The following is a 15,488-nucleotide window of genomic DNA, read 5'->3' as shown; positions in this document are numbered from 1 at the left end:
GAGAGGGAGACACAGAATCCGAAGCAGGCTCCAGGCTCTGAGCTGTCAGCACAGAGCCCGATGCAGGGCTCAAACTCACAAACCGTGAGATCATGACCTGAGCTGAAGTCGGATGCTTAACCGACTGAGCCTCCCAAGCACCCCAGCCCTGAGTCATCTTATCTTACTAAATCAAGTCTCTTTGCAATGCCTTAGAGGTTTTTATAACAGGCACCAAGGAGCACAAAGAATAAAATGTGTGTGAAGGAGAAGGAGTATTAAAAATAAGGAAAAAGAGAGAGTAAAAAGAGTACTTGTCTCAGTCAGAAACCATATTACATTTTAATTACAACCCACCCACTCCAGAACCAGCCACTTCCTCTGTAGTGAAGAAACACTTGGTGAGTGATATTGAACAAATAACATGTAAAATGGCAACATAAGACTGCAAATACCATGCATAGTTCAATGAATACTCTTTTTGGTAGAACAGAATAAACTCTACCATAGACATACACTGATCAAGGTCCATATAAGTATTTGAAATGTCAAATTAACAAGATGTCATGTCAAGCCATATTATTATAGGCAGAGATAGAAATTTTATATCAATTCCAGACATCTGTGTTAAGAAGAACTTTTGAACCACATGGGTTAAGCAATAGAGAGCTGTATGACTGATTAGCAATGTCTTCCACAACCACACACTTCTCATACAGTTCCCTCTTCTGAAATTTCTAAAACAATCCCATTAACTCCTTCCTGGTTGTCTAATTAGGTGCTTCTCAAGCTTTTTTTTTTTTTTCAACGTTTATTTATTTTTGGGACAGAGAGAGACAGAGCATGAACGGGGGAGGGGCTGAGAGAGAGGGAGACACAGAATCGGAAACAGGCTCCAGGCTCCGAACCATCAGCCCAGAGCCCAACGCGGGGCTCGAACTCACGGACCGCGAGATCATGACCTGGCTGAAGTCGGACGCTTAACCGACTGCGCCACCCAGGCGCCCCTCAAGCTTTAATGTAGGTATGAATCACCCAAGGGTCTTGCTAAAAAGTAGATTCTAATCCAGTAGGTCTAGGGTAGGGCCTGAGATTCTGAATTTCTAAGAAGCTGCCATTGACCTTTCAGATCTCCTTTTCTAACATTACAACAATTTCCTTTGTTAATCACCCAGCAATAGAATTATTTTTATCCCTTTTTTATTGCTGGCCAGTCAGATGAGGAAGATAGTAGTCATTGCTGTCAGGCCTTAAGAATCAGAGAAATTTTGGGGCGCCTGGGTTGCTCAGTCGGTTGAGCGTCCGATTTCGGCTCAGGTCATGATCTCATGGCTCTGAGTTCGAGCACTGTGTCGGGCTTGAGCCTGGAGCCTGCTTCGGATTCTGTGTCTCCCTCTCTCTCTGCCCCTCCCCCATTCATGCTCTGTCTCTCACTCTCTCTCTCTCAAAAGTAAACATTCAAAAAAATTTTTTTAATTAAAAAAAAAGAATCAGAGAAATTTTAAAAAATTTATTATAAAAGATTCCTACATTTTATGATTTTAATGTTACATATTTATATATAAGCATATATATGTGAAGTCTAATTTGTCATGTTTTTATCGTAAGAAGTTTCTCTTAACTACGCTTCCCAAGTCCAAAAGTACAATTATTACTACCCTTAAAATGACTCTGAAGGTCTGTAAGATCCTAAACTCCCTACTAAATGATCCTTAAAATGACTCTGATGCTCTATAAGATCCTAAACTCCCTACTAAATGATCAGATAAAGAGTATTCATTTTAGGATTTATTTTACTTTACTGCCTTGTAATTCTTTTCAAAATGGTACCCTGAACATGATGTACATGGTAATTCCCAGCTGCTCCTCAGTGATCCAAAAATGCCTGAAAGTGAAGGATACTTATTCACTTTTATAAAGCATATTACACAAAAGGAACATACATGAAAAAGATCAGAAGATATAGAGACTGACAATCATTCTATATCTTTGCACACTATCCATTCTGAAAAATCCTAAGTACGATGATTCTTTAATCACAGTACCTCGCAAGTGAGTATGTGGGCCTTGTGCCCTGCACCAAAGCACATTTTCCTTATGGAAAAATCCCCCAGCTGAATCTTCCTCTTCTTCCAAATTAGGGTGGCCTAATAACATCACCAAAAGGATCATGAGGCATGTCCTTGTTAACAACCAGGTTTTCAGTCCTGGGTGGAGTCCATGGGCCCACTTTCAACTCCAGATCCTTCAAGAGCTGAAAATTCTGTGTCAATAAGTGGTTTCAGAAATCGCTCGACCTTAGTGAGTCTTTGCTTCAGTTTCTGCTGCATTGACTCATACTCCGCCAGGATCCGAGCAAACCTCGTTTGCAAGAGGTCTACGGACCCCTCCATTCGGGTGACCTTCTCCTCAAGATCCTTAGGATCACTTCCAGCATTTGCGACATTTATATCCAGCAGGCCATCTTTCATCAGGATTTGCCTTCCTTTCTCTTCTAACATAGTTTTGGCATCTGGGTACTCAGTCAGAGCTTCCATGAGGTCATCTTTTGAGAGACAGAAGAGATCTGAGTAGCCAATGCTTTTAATATTGGCTGTTCTTCGATTGCCAGCTTTGCTACCTTTAATGTTAAGGATACTGATCTCACCAAAGTAGCTACCATCACTCAATACCACAAACTGAGTGATTCCATCATCTGCCACCACAGCCAGTTTCCCCTCCTTGATGATGTACATCTCTCGCCCGATATCCCCTTTCTTGCAAATGTAATCTCCAGGACTGTAGACTTGGGGCTGTAATTTCAAGACCAACTCCACCAATAGACCAGCTTCACAGTCCGCAAAAATACGCACTTTTTTTAATGTGTCTAAGTGAACGTTGATGGCGATCTCTGCTCTCAGCTTATCAGGTAGATACTTCAAGACTTCTCTCTCATCAACCGTTTTTTGGTTGGTCCACAGATAGTCAAACCATTTAATAACTCTCTTTTCCATATCTTTGCTTACATTTCGAAAATGCATATATTGCTTGATTGCATCAATTCTTGCTTGAAATTCTGCTCTGGCAGCATTCATGTTGGAAATCATAGAACCTATGTTACCAACGATGGTAGCAAAAATTAACACTCCGATTAAGAAATCAACCACCACAAAGACAAACTCAGAATCCCTCACAGGAGGTGGTGTTTCACCAATTGTGGTCAAAGTCAGTGTAGACCAGTAAAGGCTGTACACATATTTTCTAGCCAAACGGCCAAATTCAGGATCATTAACATCAGGATACACCCATGTGTCATTTCCAAATCCAATAGCTTTGGAAATAGAGAAGTACACGCATGCATTCCAGTGGATAATGATGACAATATACATAACAAGATTAGAAATCCTGAAGATGTTTGGGTAGTTTGTTCTCGTTTCTGTTCTCTGGAAGAATTCAAACATCCTAGAGATCCTTAACAGTCTGTTCAATCTAATTTCTGGATAGTTCCACCCTAGCTTAAAATACAGCAGATCGGTTGGTATCAGTGATATAAAATCAAGTTTAAATTGCAAGTTTGATTTATATTTCTCTATGAGTTTAACCTCTTCCTTTACCAGCAGTCCTTGTTCCAAGTAACCTAAAATAGAAAAAAAAATTTTTTTAATGTTTTTCACTTTTATGCCATTAGGAATTTTTTCTAAAATAACCCTCAGTGAACTTCACTGAGTGCAAAACAAGACTTCATTTCCAGTAAAAATGCTTTTAGCAATGCAATCAGATATGACTACCAATCAACATATGGCTACGGAAAATATTATTTTGCAGAAATAAAAAATAAAACTTTGTAAGTGCAAAGTGAGAGATTCCATACAATGTATATCTGCAATTCTCTCTAGATCCAGCCTGTCTATGCACATAAAGCCAAGAACAGTGTTCTTGGGAAGTTTTCTAAAACACCCCAGCTCTTGTGCCTAAAGCCATACACCACTCTCTTCCCAGAATCCTAGCCCCACCCTTGAAATTTGGGTACCTGCCTTACTGTGTATTATGTGTATTCTTGCTTGTGCCACCAATGTGAAGAATAAATGTCTTTCAAAGATTCATTTTCTCTAGCCTTCTTATCCCTCAGGCTTCCTTACACATCTGGGATCTTCCCTTCTCCAATGTTAACACAGTAGGCCGTGACTTTTAGCATTCTGATACATTTTATCAAGGAAAGAATTTGTTCCCCTTTCTATACTGGCCACCAGAGCTGTGACTAGGACAGAATAACAGGAACATTGCTCCAGCACACTGGGATTTACAACACGTCCCTATTTTACATAATGATTCTTAAATGCTATTCTCTGTACAGTGGTTACCTTTGAATGTAGACAGCAGTGTAGAAACAGTAAGCTTATACCTACTTAAAAAGCATATTTAAATGGGAAGCTATCAGATCCTGCTCCCTGGTCAGTAATGCCTCATGATGACCACAAAGTTGAGTTAAGGATGTGTGTACTGTTAGAAAGAGAAATCAAGAAACTGATCCCATTCAGAATTGCACCAAGAACCATAAAATACCTAGGAATAAACCTAACCAAAGATGTAAAAGATCTGTATGCTGAAAACTATAGAAAGTTTATGAAGGGAATTGAAGAAGACACAAAGAAATGGAAAAGCATTCCATGCTCATGGTATTAAAAGACAAAGATGAGCCTTCCAAGGAACCAGATGCTAGCCATGTTTGTAAGAATTCTGTCTCTGTAGGAGCACAAAAGAGTCTTTGGGTTGCTAGAATTTCACTGCTGCTTACCTTCATTGCTTCGGGAGAAGCAAAACTCAACAAATTCACTTAAAACCCCAAATCAAGAATAACTCCCCTACACAAACTTTCAGTAAAGAGTTCATCAAGACAAAACTCATCTCCTGCAATGATGAAAATTAGAAAATAAACCAGTACAAGGAATTCTTCTACAAAGATCCTCTAAGGAAAAAAAAAGTGAAACAAGGCACCCAACGCTGTGCTGTGTTGTTAAAATGTCAATCCTACCCAAAGCTATCTACACATTCAATGCAATCCCAATCAAAATTGCACAAGCATTCTTCTCGAAGCTAGAACAAGCAATCCTAAAATTTGTATGGAACCACAAAAGACCCCAAATAGCCAAAGTAATGTTGAAAAAGAAAACCAAAGTGGGAGGCATCACAATCCCAGACTTTAGCCTCTACTACAAAGCTGTAATCATCAAGATAGTACGGTATTGGCACAAAAACAGACCAATGGAATAGAATAGAGAACCCAGAGTTGGACCCACAAACATATGGCCAAATAAGCTTTGACAAAGAGGAAAGAGTATCCAATGGAAAAAAAGACAGTCTCTTTAGCAAATGGTGCTGTGAGAACTGGACAGCAACATGCAGAAGAATGAAACTAGACCACTTTCTTTCACCACACACACAAATAAACTCAAAATGGATGAAAGACCTAAATGTGAGACAGGAAACCATCAAAACCCTAGATGAGAAAGCAGGAAAAAACCTCTTTGACCTCAGCCGCAGCAATTTCTTGCGCGACACATCTCCAAAGGCAAAGGAATTAAAAGCAAAAATGAACTATTGGGACCTCATCAAGATAAAAGCTTCTTCACTGCACAGGAAACAATCAACAAAACTAAAAGGCAACCAATGGAATGGGAAAAGATATTTGCAAATGACATATCGGATAAAGGGTTAGTATCCAAAATCAATAAAGAACTTACCAAACTCAACACCTGAAAAACAAATAATCCAGTGAAGAAACAGGCAAAAGACATGAATAGACACTTTTCCAAAGAAGACATCCAGATGGCCAAGAGACACATGAAAAGATGCTCAACATCATTCATCATCAGGGAAATACAAATCAAAACCACACTGATACCACCTCACCACAGAGTGGCTAACATGAACAAACCAGGAAACTATAGATGCTGGTGAGGATGTGGAGAAATGGGAACCCTCTTGCATTGCTGGTGGGAATGCAAACTGGTGCAGCCACTCTGGAAAACAGTGTGGAGTTTCCTCAAAAAATTAAAAATAGAACTACCCAATGACCCAGCAATAGCACTACTAGGAATTTACCCAATGGGAATTTACCCATACAGGAGTGCTGATGCATAGGGGCACTTGTACCCCAATGTTTATAGCAGCACTTTCAACAATAGCCAAATTATGGATAAAACCTAAATGTCCATCAACTGATGAATGGATAAAGAAGATGTGGTTTATATATATAATGGAATACTACTTGGCAATGAGAAAGAATGAAATCATGCCATTTGTAGCAATGTGGATGGAATTGGAAGGTGTTATGCTGAATGAAATAAGTCACTCACACAAAGATAGGTATCATATGTTTTCACTCATATGTGGATCTTGAGAAACTTAACAGAAGACCATGGGGGAAGGGGAGGGGGAAAAATTAGTTACAAACAGAGAGGGAGGGAAGCAAAGCATAAGAGACTATTAAATACAGAAAACAAACTGAGGGTTGATGGGGGGGAGAGGGGAAAATGGGTAATGAGGAGGTCACTTGTTGGGATGACCAATGGTTATTGTATATAAGAAATGAACCACGGGACTCTACCCCAAAAACCAAGAGCACACTTTACACACTGCATGTTAGCCAATTTGACAATAAATTATATTTTTTAAAAAAAGGATGGGGGGAAAGATGGCAGTGTAAGAGGACGCTGGGCTCACCACGTCCTGCTGATCACTCAGATTCCACCTACACGTACCTGAATAACCCAGAAAACGGCCAGAAGACTAGCAGAACGGAGTCTCCGGAGCCAAGTGCAGACGAGAGGCCCACAGAAGAGGGTAGGAAGGGCGGAGAGGCGGTGTGCGCTACAAGGACTGGCGGGAGGGAGCCTGGGCAGAGGGGCAGAGGGGCGGCCCGCTGGCCAAGCAGAGGCCCCGAGTCTAGCTTGCAAAAGCAGAGGGGCCGGACAGAGTGTGTTCGGACAGTAAGCGGGACTTAACAGCTGGAAGGTTATAAGTTAACAGCTTTGCTCGGAGAGCGGGAGGGCTGGAGGACAACGGGAGGGAGAGTTGTTGAGCCCCTGACGACAGAACGCAGCTTGGCGGGGAACAAAGGCACTCCCCAGTGCCATCTCCCTCGCCCACCCCCAGCCAAAATCCCAAAGGGAACTGGTTCCTGCCAGGGAACTTGCTTACACCACGCAAACACCCAACACGGTGCTTCTGCGGATCCATCCCTCCAGCGGGTCTGACTCCCTCTCGGTGCCACAGGGCCCCTCCCAAAGCAGATCTCCAAAGGAAAAGTGAGCTAAGGCTGCCCCTCCTGCCCCCGTGCACCTTGCCTACCCACCCCAGCTAATACATCAGATCCCCAGCACCATAAGCCTGGCAGTGTACAAGTAGCCCAGATGGGCCACGCCACCCCACAGTGAATCCTGCCCCTAGGAGAGGGGAAGAGAAGGCAACACCAGTCTGACTGTGGCCCCAGCAGTGGGCTGGGGGCAGACATCAGGTCTGACTGCGGCCCCGCCCACCAACACAAGTTATCCAAGACAACACAGGGGAAGTGCCCTGCAGTCCCGCACCACTCCAGGGACAATCCAAAATGATGAAATGGAAGAATTCCCCTCAAAAAAACCTCCAGGAAATAACGACAGCTAACGAACTGATCAAAAATGATTTAAACTATATAACAGAAACTGAATTTAGAATAATAGTCATAAAATTAATCGCTGGGCTTGAAAACAGTATAAAGGACAGCAGAGAATCTCTTGCTACAGAGATCAAGGGTCTAAGGAACAGCCAGGAGGAGCTAAAAAATGCTATTAATGAACTGCAAAATAAAATGGAGACAACCACGGCTCGGATTGAAGAGACAGAGGAGAGAATAGGTGAACTAGAAGATAAATTATAGAAAAAGAAGAAGCTGAGAAAAAGAGAGATAAAAAAATCCAGGAGTATAAGGGGAAAATTATAGAACTAAGTGATGCACTAAAGAGAAATAATCTATGCATAATTGGTATTCCAGAGGAGGAAGAGAGAGGGAGAGGTGCTGAAGGGGTACTTGAAGAAATCATAGCTGAGAACTTCCCTGAACTGGGGAAGGAAAAAGGCATTGAAATCCAAGAGGCACAGAGAACTCCCTTCAGACGTAACTTGAATCGATCTTCTGCACAACATATCATAGTGAAACTGGCAAAATTCAAGGATAAAGAGAAAATTCTGAAAGCAGCTAGAGATAAACGTGCTCTAACATATAAAGGGAGACCTATAAGACTCGTGACTGATCTCTCTACTGAAACCTGGCAGGCCAGAAAGGAATGGCAGGAAATCTTCAATGTGAGGAACAGAAAAAATATGCAGCCAAGAATCCTTTATCCAGCAAGTCTGTCATTTAGAATAGAAGGAGAGATAAAGGCCTTCCCAAACAAACAAAAACTGAAGGAATTCGTCACCACTAAAACAGCCCTACAAGAGATCCTAAGGGGGATCCTGTGAGACAAAATATCAGAGACATCACTACAAGCATGAAACCTACGGACATCACAATGACTCTAAACCCATATCTTTCTATAATAATATTGAATGTAAATGGACTAAATGCACCAACCAAAAGACACAGGGTATCAGAATGGATAAAAAAACAAGACCCATCTATTTGCTGTCTACAGGAGACTCATTTTAGACCTGAGGACACCTTCAGATTGAGAGTGAGGGGATGGAGAACTATTTATCATGCCACTGGAAGTCAGAAGAAAGCTGGAATAGCCATACTTCTATCAGACAAACTAGACTTTAAATTAAAGGCTGTAACAAGAGATGAAGGGCATTATATAATAATCACAGGGTCTATCCATCAGGAAGAGCTAACAATTATAAATGTCTATGTGCTGAATACAGGAGCCCCCAAATATATAAAAGAATTACTCACAAACATAAGCAACCTTATTGATAAGAATGTGGTAATTGCAGGGGACTTTAACACTCCACTTACAGAAATGGATAGATCATCTAGACACATGGTCAATAAAGAAACAAGGGCCCTGAATGATACATTGGATCAGATGGACTTGACAGATATATTTAGAACTCTGCATCCCAAAGCAACAGAATATACTTTCTTCTTGAGTGCACATGGAACATTCTCCAAGATAGATCACACACTGGGTCACAAAACAGCCCTTCATAAGTATACAAGAATTGAAATCATACCATGCATACTTTCAGACCACAATGCTATGAAGCTTGAAATCAGCCACAGGAAAAAGTCTGGAAAACCTCCAAAAGCATGAAGGTTAAAGAACACTCTACTAAAGAATGAGTGGGTCAACCAGGCAATTGGAGAAGAAATTAAAAAATATATGGAAACAAATGAAAATGAAAATACAACAATCCAAACGCTTTGGGATGCAGCGAAGGCAGTCCTGAGAGGAAAATACACTGCAATCCAGGCCTATCTCAAGAAACAAGAAAAATCCCAAATACAAAATCTAACAGCACACCTAAAGGAACTAGAAGCAGAACAGCAAAGGCAGCCTAAACCCAGCAGAAGAAGAGAAATAATAAAGATCAGAGCAGAAATAAACAATATAGAATCTAAAAAAACTGTAGAGCAGATCAACGAAACCAAGAGTTGGTGTTTTGAAAAAATAAACAAAATTGGTATACCTCTAGCCAGGCTTCTCAAAAAGAAAAGGGAGATGACCCAAATAGATAAAATCATGAATGAAAATGGAATTATTAAAACCAATCCCTCAGAAATACAAGCAATTATCAGGGAATACTATGAAAAATTATATGCCAACAAACTGGACAACCTGGAAGAAATGGACAAATTCCTAAACACCCACACACTTCCAAAGGTCAATCAGGAGGAAATAGAAAGCTTGAACAGACCCATAACCAGTGAAGACATTGAATCAGTCATCAAAAATCTCCCAACAAATAAGAGTCCAGGACCAGATGGCTTCCCAGGGGAGTTCTACCAGACGTTTAAAGCAGAGATATTACCTATCCGTCTCAAGCTATTCCAAGAAATAGAAAGGGAAGGAAAACTTCCAGACTCATTCTATGATGCCAGTATTACTTTGATTCCTAAACCAGAGAGAGACCCAGTAGAAAAAGAGAACTACAGGCCAATATCCCTGATGAATATGGATGCAAAAATTCTCAATAAGATACTAGCAAATCGAATTCAGCAGCATATAAAAAGAATTATTCACCATGATCAAGTGGGATTCATTCCTGGGATGCAGGGCTGGTTCAACATTCACAAATCAATCAACATGATACATCACATTAATAAAAGAAAAGATAAAAACCATATGATCCTGTCAATCGATGCAGAAAAGGCCTTTGACAAAATTCAGCAACCTTTCTTAGTAAAAACCCTCGAGAAAGTCGGGATAGAAGGAACATACTTAAAGATCATAAAAGCCATTTATGAAAAGCCCACAGCTAACATCATACTCAATGGGGAAAAACTGAGAGCTTTTTCCTTGAGATCAGGAACACAACAGGGATGTCCACTCTCACCGCTGTTGTTTAACATAGTGTTGGAAGTTCTAGCATCAGCAATCAGACAACAAAAGGAAATCAAAGGCATCAAAATTGGCAAAGATGAAGTTAAGCTTTCACTTTTTGCAGATGACATGATATTATACGTGGAAAACCTGATAGACTCCACCAAAAGTCTGCTAGGACTGGTACATGAATTTAGCAAAGTTGCAGGATACAAAATCAATGTACAGAAATCAGTTGCATTCTTATACTCTAATAATGAAGCAACAGAAAGATAAATAAAGAAACTGATCCCATTCACAATTGCACCAAGAACCATAAAATACCTAGGAATGAATCTAACCAAAGATGTAAAAGATCTGTATGCTGAAAACTATAGAAAGCTTATGAAGGAAATTGAAGAAGATATAAAGAAATGGAAAAACATTCCATGCTCATGGATTGGAAGAATAAATATTGTTAAAATGTCAATACTACCCAAAGCTATCTACACATTCAATGCAATCCCAATCAAAATTGCACCAGCATTCTTCTCGAAACTAGAACAAGCAATCCTAAAATTCATATGGAACCACAAAAGGCCCCGAATAGCCAAAGTAACTTTGAAGAAGACCAAAGCAGGAGGCATCACAATCCCAGACTTTAGCCTCTACTACAAAGCTGTCATCATCAAGACAGCATGGTATTGGCACCAAAACAGACACACAGACCAATGGAATAGAATAGAAACCCCAGAACTAGACCCACAAATGTATGGCCAACCAATCTTTGACAAAGCAGGAAAGAACATCCAATGGAAAAAAGACAGTCTCTTTAACAAATGGTGCTGGGAGAACTGGACAGCTACATGCAGAAGATTGAAACTAGACCACTTTCTCATACCATTCACAAAAAATAAACTCAAAATGGATAAAGGACCTGAATGTGAGACAGGAAACCATCAAAACGCTAGAGGAGAAAGCAGGAAAAGACCCCTCTGACCTCAGCTGCAGCAATTTCTTACTTGACACATCCCCAAAGGCAAGGGGATTAAAAGCAAAAATGAACTACTGGGACCTCATCAAGATAAAAAGCTTCTGCACAGCAAAGGAAACAACCAACAAAACTAAAAGGAAACCAACGGAATGGGAAAAGATATTTGCAAATGACATATTGGACAAAGGGCTAGTATCCAAAATCTATAAAGAGCTCACCAAATTCCACACCTGAAAAACAAATAACCCAGTGAAGAAATGGGCAGAAAACATGAATAGACACTTCTCTAAAGAAGACATCCGGATGGCCAACAGGCACATGAAAAGATGCTCAACGTCACTCCTCATCAGGGAAATACAAATCAAAACCACACTCAGATATCACCTCACACCAGTCAGAGTGGCCAAAATGAACAAATCAGGAGACTATAGATGCTGGAGAGCATGTGGAGAAATGGGAACCCTCTTGCACTGTTGGTGGGAATGCAAACTGGTGCAGCCACTCTGGAAAACAGTGTGGAGGTTCCTCAAAAAACTGAAAATAGACCTACCCTATGACCCAGCAGTAGCACTGCTAGGAATTTACCCAAGGGATACAGGAGTGCTGATGCATAGGGGCACTTGTACCCCAATGTTTATAGCAGCACTTTCAACAATAGCCAAATTATGGAAAGAGCCTAAATGTCCATCAACTGATGAATGGATAAAGAAATTGTGGTTTATATACACAATGGAGTACTACGTGGCAATGAGAAAGAATGAAATATAGCCCTTTGTAGCAACGTGGATGGAACTGGAGAGTGTGATGCTAAGTGAAATAAGTCATACAGAGAAAGACAGATACCATATGTTTCACACTTAGGTGGATCCTGAGAAACTTAACAGAAACCCATGGGGGAGGGGAAGAAAAAAAAAGGAGGTTAGAGTGGGAGAGAGCCAAAGCATAAGAGACTCTTAAAAACTGAGAACAGGGGCGCCTGGGTGGCGCAGTCGGTTAAGCGTCCGACTTCAGCCAGGTCACGATCTCGCGGTCCGTGAGTTCGAGCCCCGCGTCAGGCTCTGGGCTGATGGCTCAGAGCCTGGAGCCTGTTTCCGATTCTGTGTCTCCCTCTCTCTCTGCCCCTCCCCCGTTCATGCTCTGTCTCTCTCTGTCCCAAAAATTAAAAAAAAAAAAACCGTTGAAAAAAAAAACTGAGAACAAACTGAGGGTTGATGGGGGGTGGGAGGGAGGGGAGGTTGGGTGAGGGGTATTGAGGAGGGCACCTTTTGCGATGAGCACTGGGGGTTGTATGGAAACAAATTTGACAATAAATTTCATATATTGAAAAAAAATAAAAATAAAATAAAATAAAATAAAATAAGGATGTGTGTACTGTTATAAAATGTCTAGTACAGCTATGCCGGATACACTGATTTCTCCCCATGCCTCTTCATGGAATCTCCTGTGAGGTAGCAATTACCTTTTCACCATAGAGCTGGCACAATATTTCTGTTCTCTCTATTCCTCCCACTGGCATAAAACCCATGAACAAGATAATGGAGGAAAGCCACCAATCCACATTCAAAATGTTGCCAAGTAACCTGAATCCGTTGGAGTAGCCTAAGCTTGTGGGTGAATATATGGTATTCTTGTTTCCAACGGTGCTTTTTCTTCTAAAGTAGATCTGTGAGCTTATTTTGAAGAAGACTTGAATTAAAAAATTTCAAATTTTACTATAGAGCTAAAAGCACAACATTGCAAAATATCCAAAGCTGAACGTATTTACCTGTCCTCGTTCGTACAAACATATCAAGAAGATAGACTATGTCTGATAGGTAATCAAAAATGAGCCAATATTCTAAGTAATCAGACTGAAGTTCATCAAAACATGCTCTGTAAAAGAAAAACATGTAAATAAAATGAACTGGGAGCCAGTTTAAGTAAAAGTCTTCTCTGTATACTTTTTATCGTGGTAAGAGGTATAATGCACTAAGGCTGAGAGGGTCCTTAGAGTTCATTTAATCAACCACAGCTTTTCCGGATCTGAATGGTTTGATTTATTTTTCTCATGCGTCTGAATTCCAACATTCTTTCGATTACACTAGTTCGCTTTGTGGAAACATCAAATAAGAATAAATGGCCTCAAGCTAATGTCAAAATATATTGGCTTATACACATTGATAAACAGGTTCTTATTGACTATCTGTACCCAAAATGCTTCCAGGAATTGTGCTTGGTCCTGGGTTGCTGAGATGTTTACTATCTAAAAGACAGAGAACCGTAGACATACCTGAGAAACAGATCTTGCTCTAAAACAACCTAAATTTTTTTTATCTTTTTCCACTCCTGGCAATGTTTTTTTCTTAGGCCACAAAAATAAAGTTTCTCCCAAAATTCTAATAAAATGACTCAGCAATCAAAAGTTTAAAACTATCCCCCCACACTTCACTCCAGTACTGGATTTCCAAGTATACTGGGAACCAATACATCTTCTCCTGATGTCAGGAAAACACATTGAGAATAACATAACCTCTCTTTACAACCTGAGGTGGAGAAAGGATGTATGTCCTGAAGAGCTCTGGACCAAACCATTAAGTCAGTTAACTCAGAAACTAGAAGCAAATTGAGATCCACAAAAATATATAGATACCTTGCAATAATCATAGTCCAGTTGTACATGACAGGTAAGGTGATGCAAAACAGCCAGTTGTAGTATGTGTTTCCTGAGGGATCAATAACTGTGACTTCTTTCTTCTCCCTAGCAGCAATTTGAAATGAAGTAGAAGGTACCAAGAAACAAGAAAATTTTTATTTCACATATTAAATATGGTTATGTCCATTATCCACAATTAATGAAACAGAACTAAGCTGGAGAAGCTCACCCTCCAGGGAGAAGATTAGCTTGGCATGAGTGTATTAGACATCAGCAATTGCCTAGTGAGGGCTGGATAGATGGTTAAATTATTAGTCTTACATTAAACCTTACGTTAGACTTTTATTAAAGCCCTGTTTTACTGCCATGCTGCAGATACTTCCATCAATTCAGCCACTGAAAAGGAATAATGGCACAGATCATGCCAGATTCTGAATATTCCATAGACTTCTTTGGTAGGTTGTAGGTGGTGAGAGAATGGTGGTGTTACCACTTTTCCTACCAGGTAACAAAATAATCAGGAACTACACTGTGAGAGGGAGCTCTCATCTGTGTGGAAAGAAGACTATAACACAATCTAATAAAAGGCACTTGTTCATAAGCATCTATGAAGGATGAAGAGGCAATAGGAGGTGGAAGGAAGGAAGGAAGGAAGGAAGGAAATATATCGTCAAATGGAAAATTTTTTTTAATTGCCTAGTATCAAGCCTCTATTGGGTTTGGGGAGAGGGGTTGGGTTTTTTTTTGTTTTTAAAGATATTATTTTTAAATAATCTCTACACCCAAGTTCAAGCTCCACACTGGAGCTTGAACTTAACAACCCGAGAGGAAGAGTCGCCCCCTCTGCTGACTGAGCCAGCCAGGCACCCCAAGCCTATATTGCAAAGGACTTTTTCCTTTGTAAGAACTTCAATGACTTTCTAGCAGGCACAAATAAGTGAATATTATCTGGTAAAGAAAAAGAGTTTTCTTTAAGCTTAGAAAAGAATTTCCCCTTTAATAAAAAGTAAAAAGATAGTTTTGAAAATATCATTCGGCCTCACCCTTATGAAATTCTAACCCTCAAATGTTTGCTTACAAAAGATCTTGCAAATGGTTGGAGTTTTAATAAGCATTTATACTGAGCTCAGAATTTTTTTTAATGTTTTGATTTTTTGAGAGAGAGAGAGAGAGACAGAGAGAGAAAGAAACACAGAGTCAGAAGCAGGGTCCAGGCTCTGACCTGTCAGCACAGAACCCAATGCGGGCTGGAACTCAAAGTCTGCGAGATCATGACCCAAGTGCAAGTCAGACCCTTAATTGACTGAGCCACCCAGGCACCCTGTCCTGCTCTCAGAATTAAGCATGGCTTTTGCAAGGAGACTAGCTTACTTTGGAGTATTTGCCATACAGTATTTAT

At 40.4% G+C, this 15,488-nt stretch overlaps 1 protein-coding gene across 1 annotated transcript in view; it reads right to left on the bottom strand.

Annotated features, from left to right (window-relative positions):
- Positions 1 to 1,511: 1,511 nt before the first annotated feature.
- Positions 1,512 to 15,488, bottom strand: part of CNGA1 (cyclic nucleotide gated channel subunit alpha 1) — a 34,629-nt gene continuing 20,652 nt past the window's right edge. Inside the window, exons 7-9 of the mRNA XM_047856290.1 lie at positions 14,087 to 14,194; positions 13,223 to 13,329; positions 1,512 to 3,595 (exon numbers count right to left, since the gene is read on the bottom strand). Of these exons, the coding sequence (XP_047712246.1) occupies positions 2,181 to 3,595; positions 13,223 to 13,329; positions 14,087 to 14,194 (1,630 nt within the window). The 3' untranslated portion in view covers positions 1,512 to 2,180. The remainder of the gene's footprint in view (positions 3,596 to 13,222; positions 13,330 to 14,086; positions 14,195 to 15,488) is intronic.

This window comes from Prionailurus viverrinus, chromosome B1 (assembly GCF_022837055.1).
Source record: "Prionailurus viverrinus isolate Anna chromosome B1, UM_Priviv_1.0, whole genome shotgun sequence".
Taxonomy (NCBI): domain Eukaryota; kingdom Metazoa; phylum Chordata; class Mammalia; order Carnivora; family Felidae; genus Prionailurus; species Prionailurus viverrinus.
The sequence above is the reverse complement of the archived record's forward strand: the minus strand, read 5'-3'. Positions and strand labels throughout refer to the sequence as shown.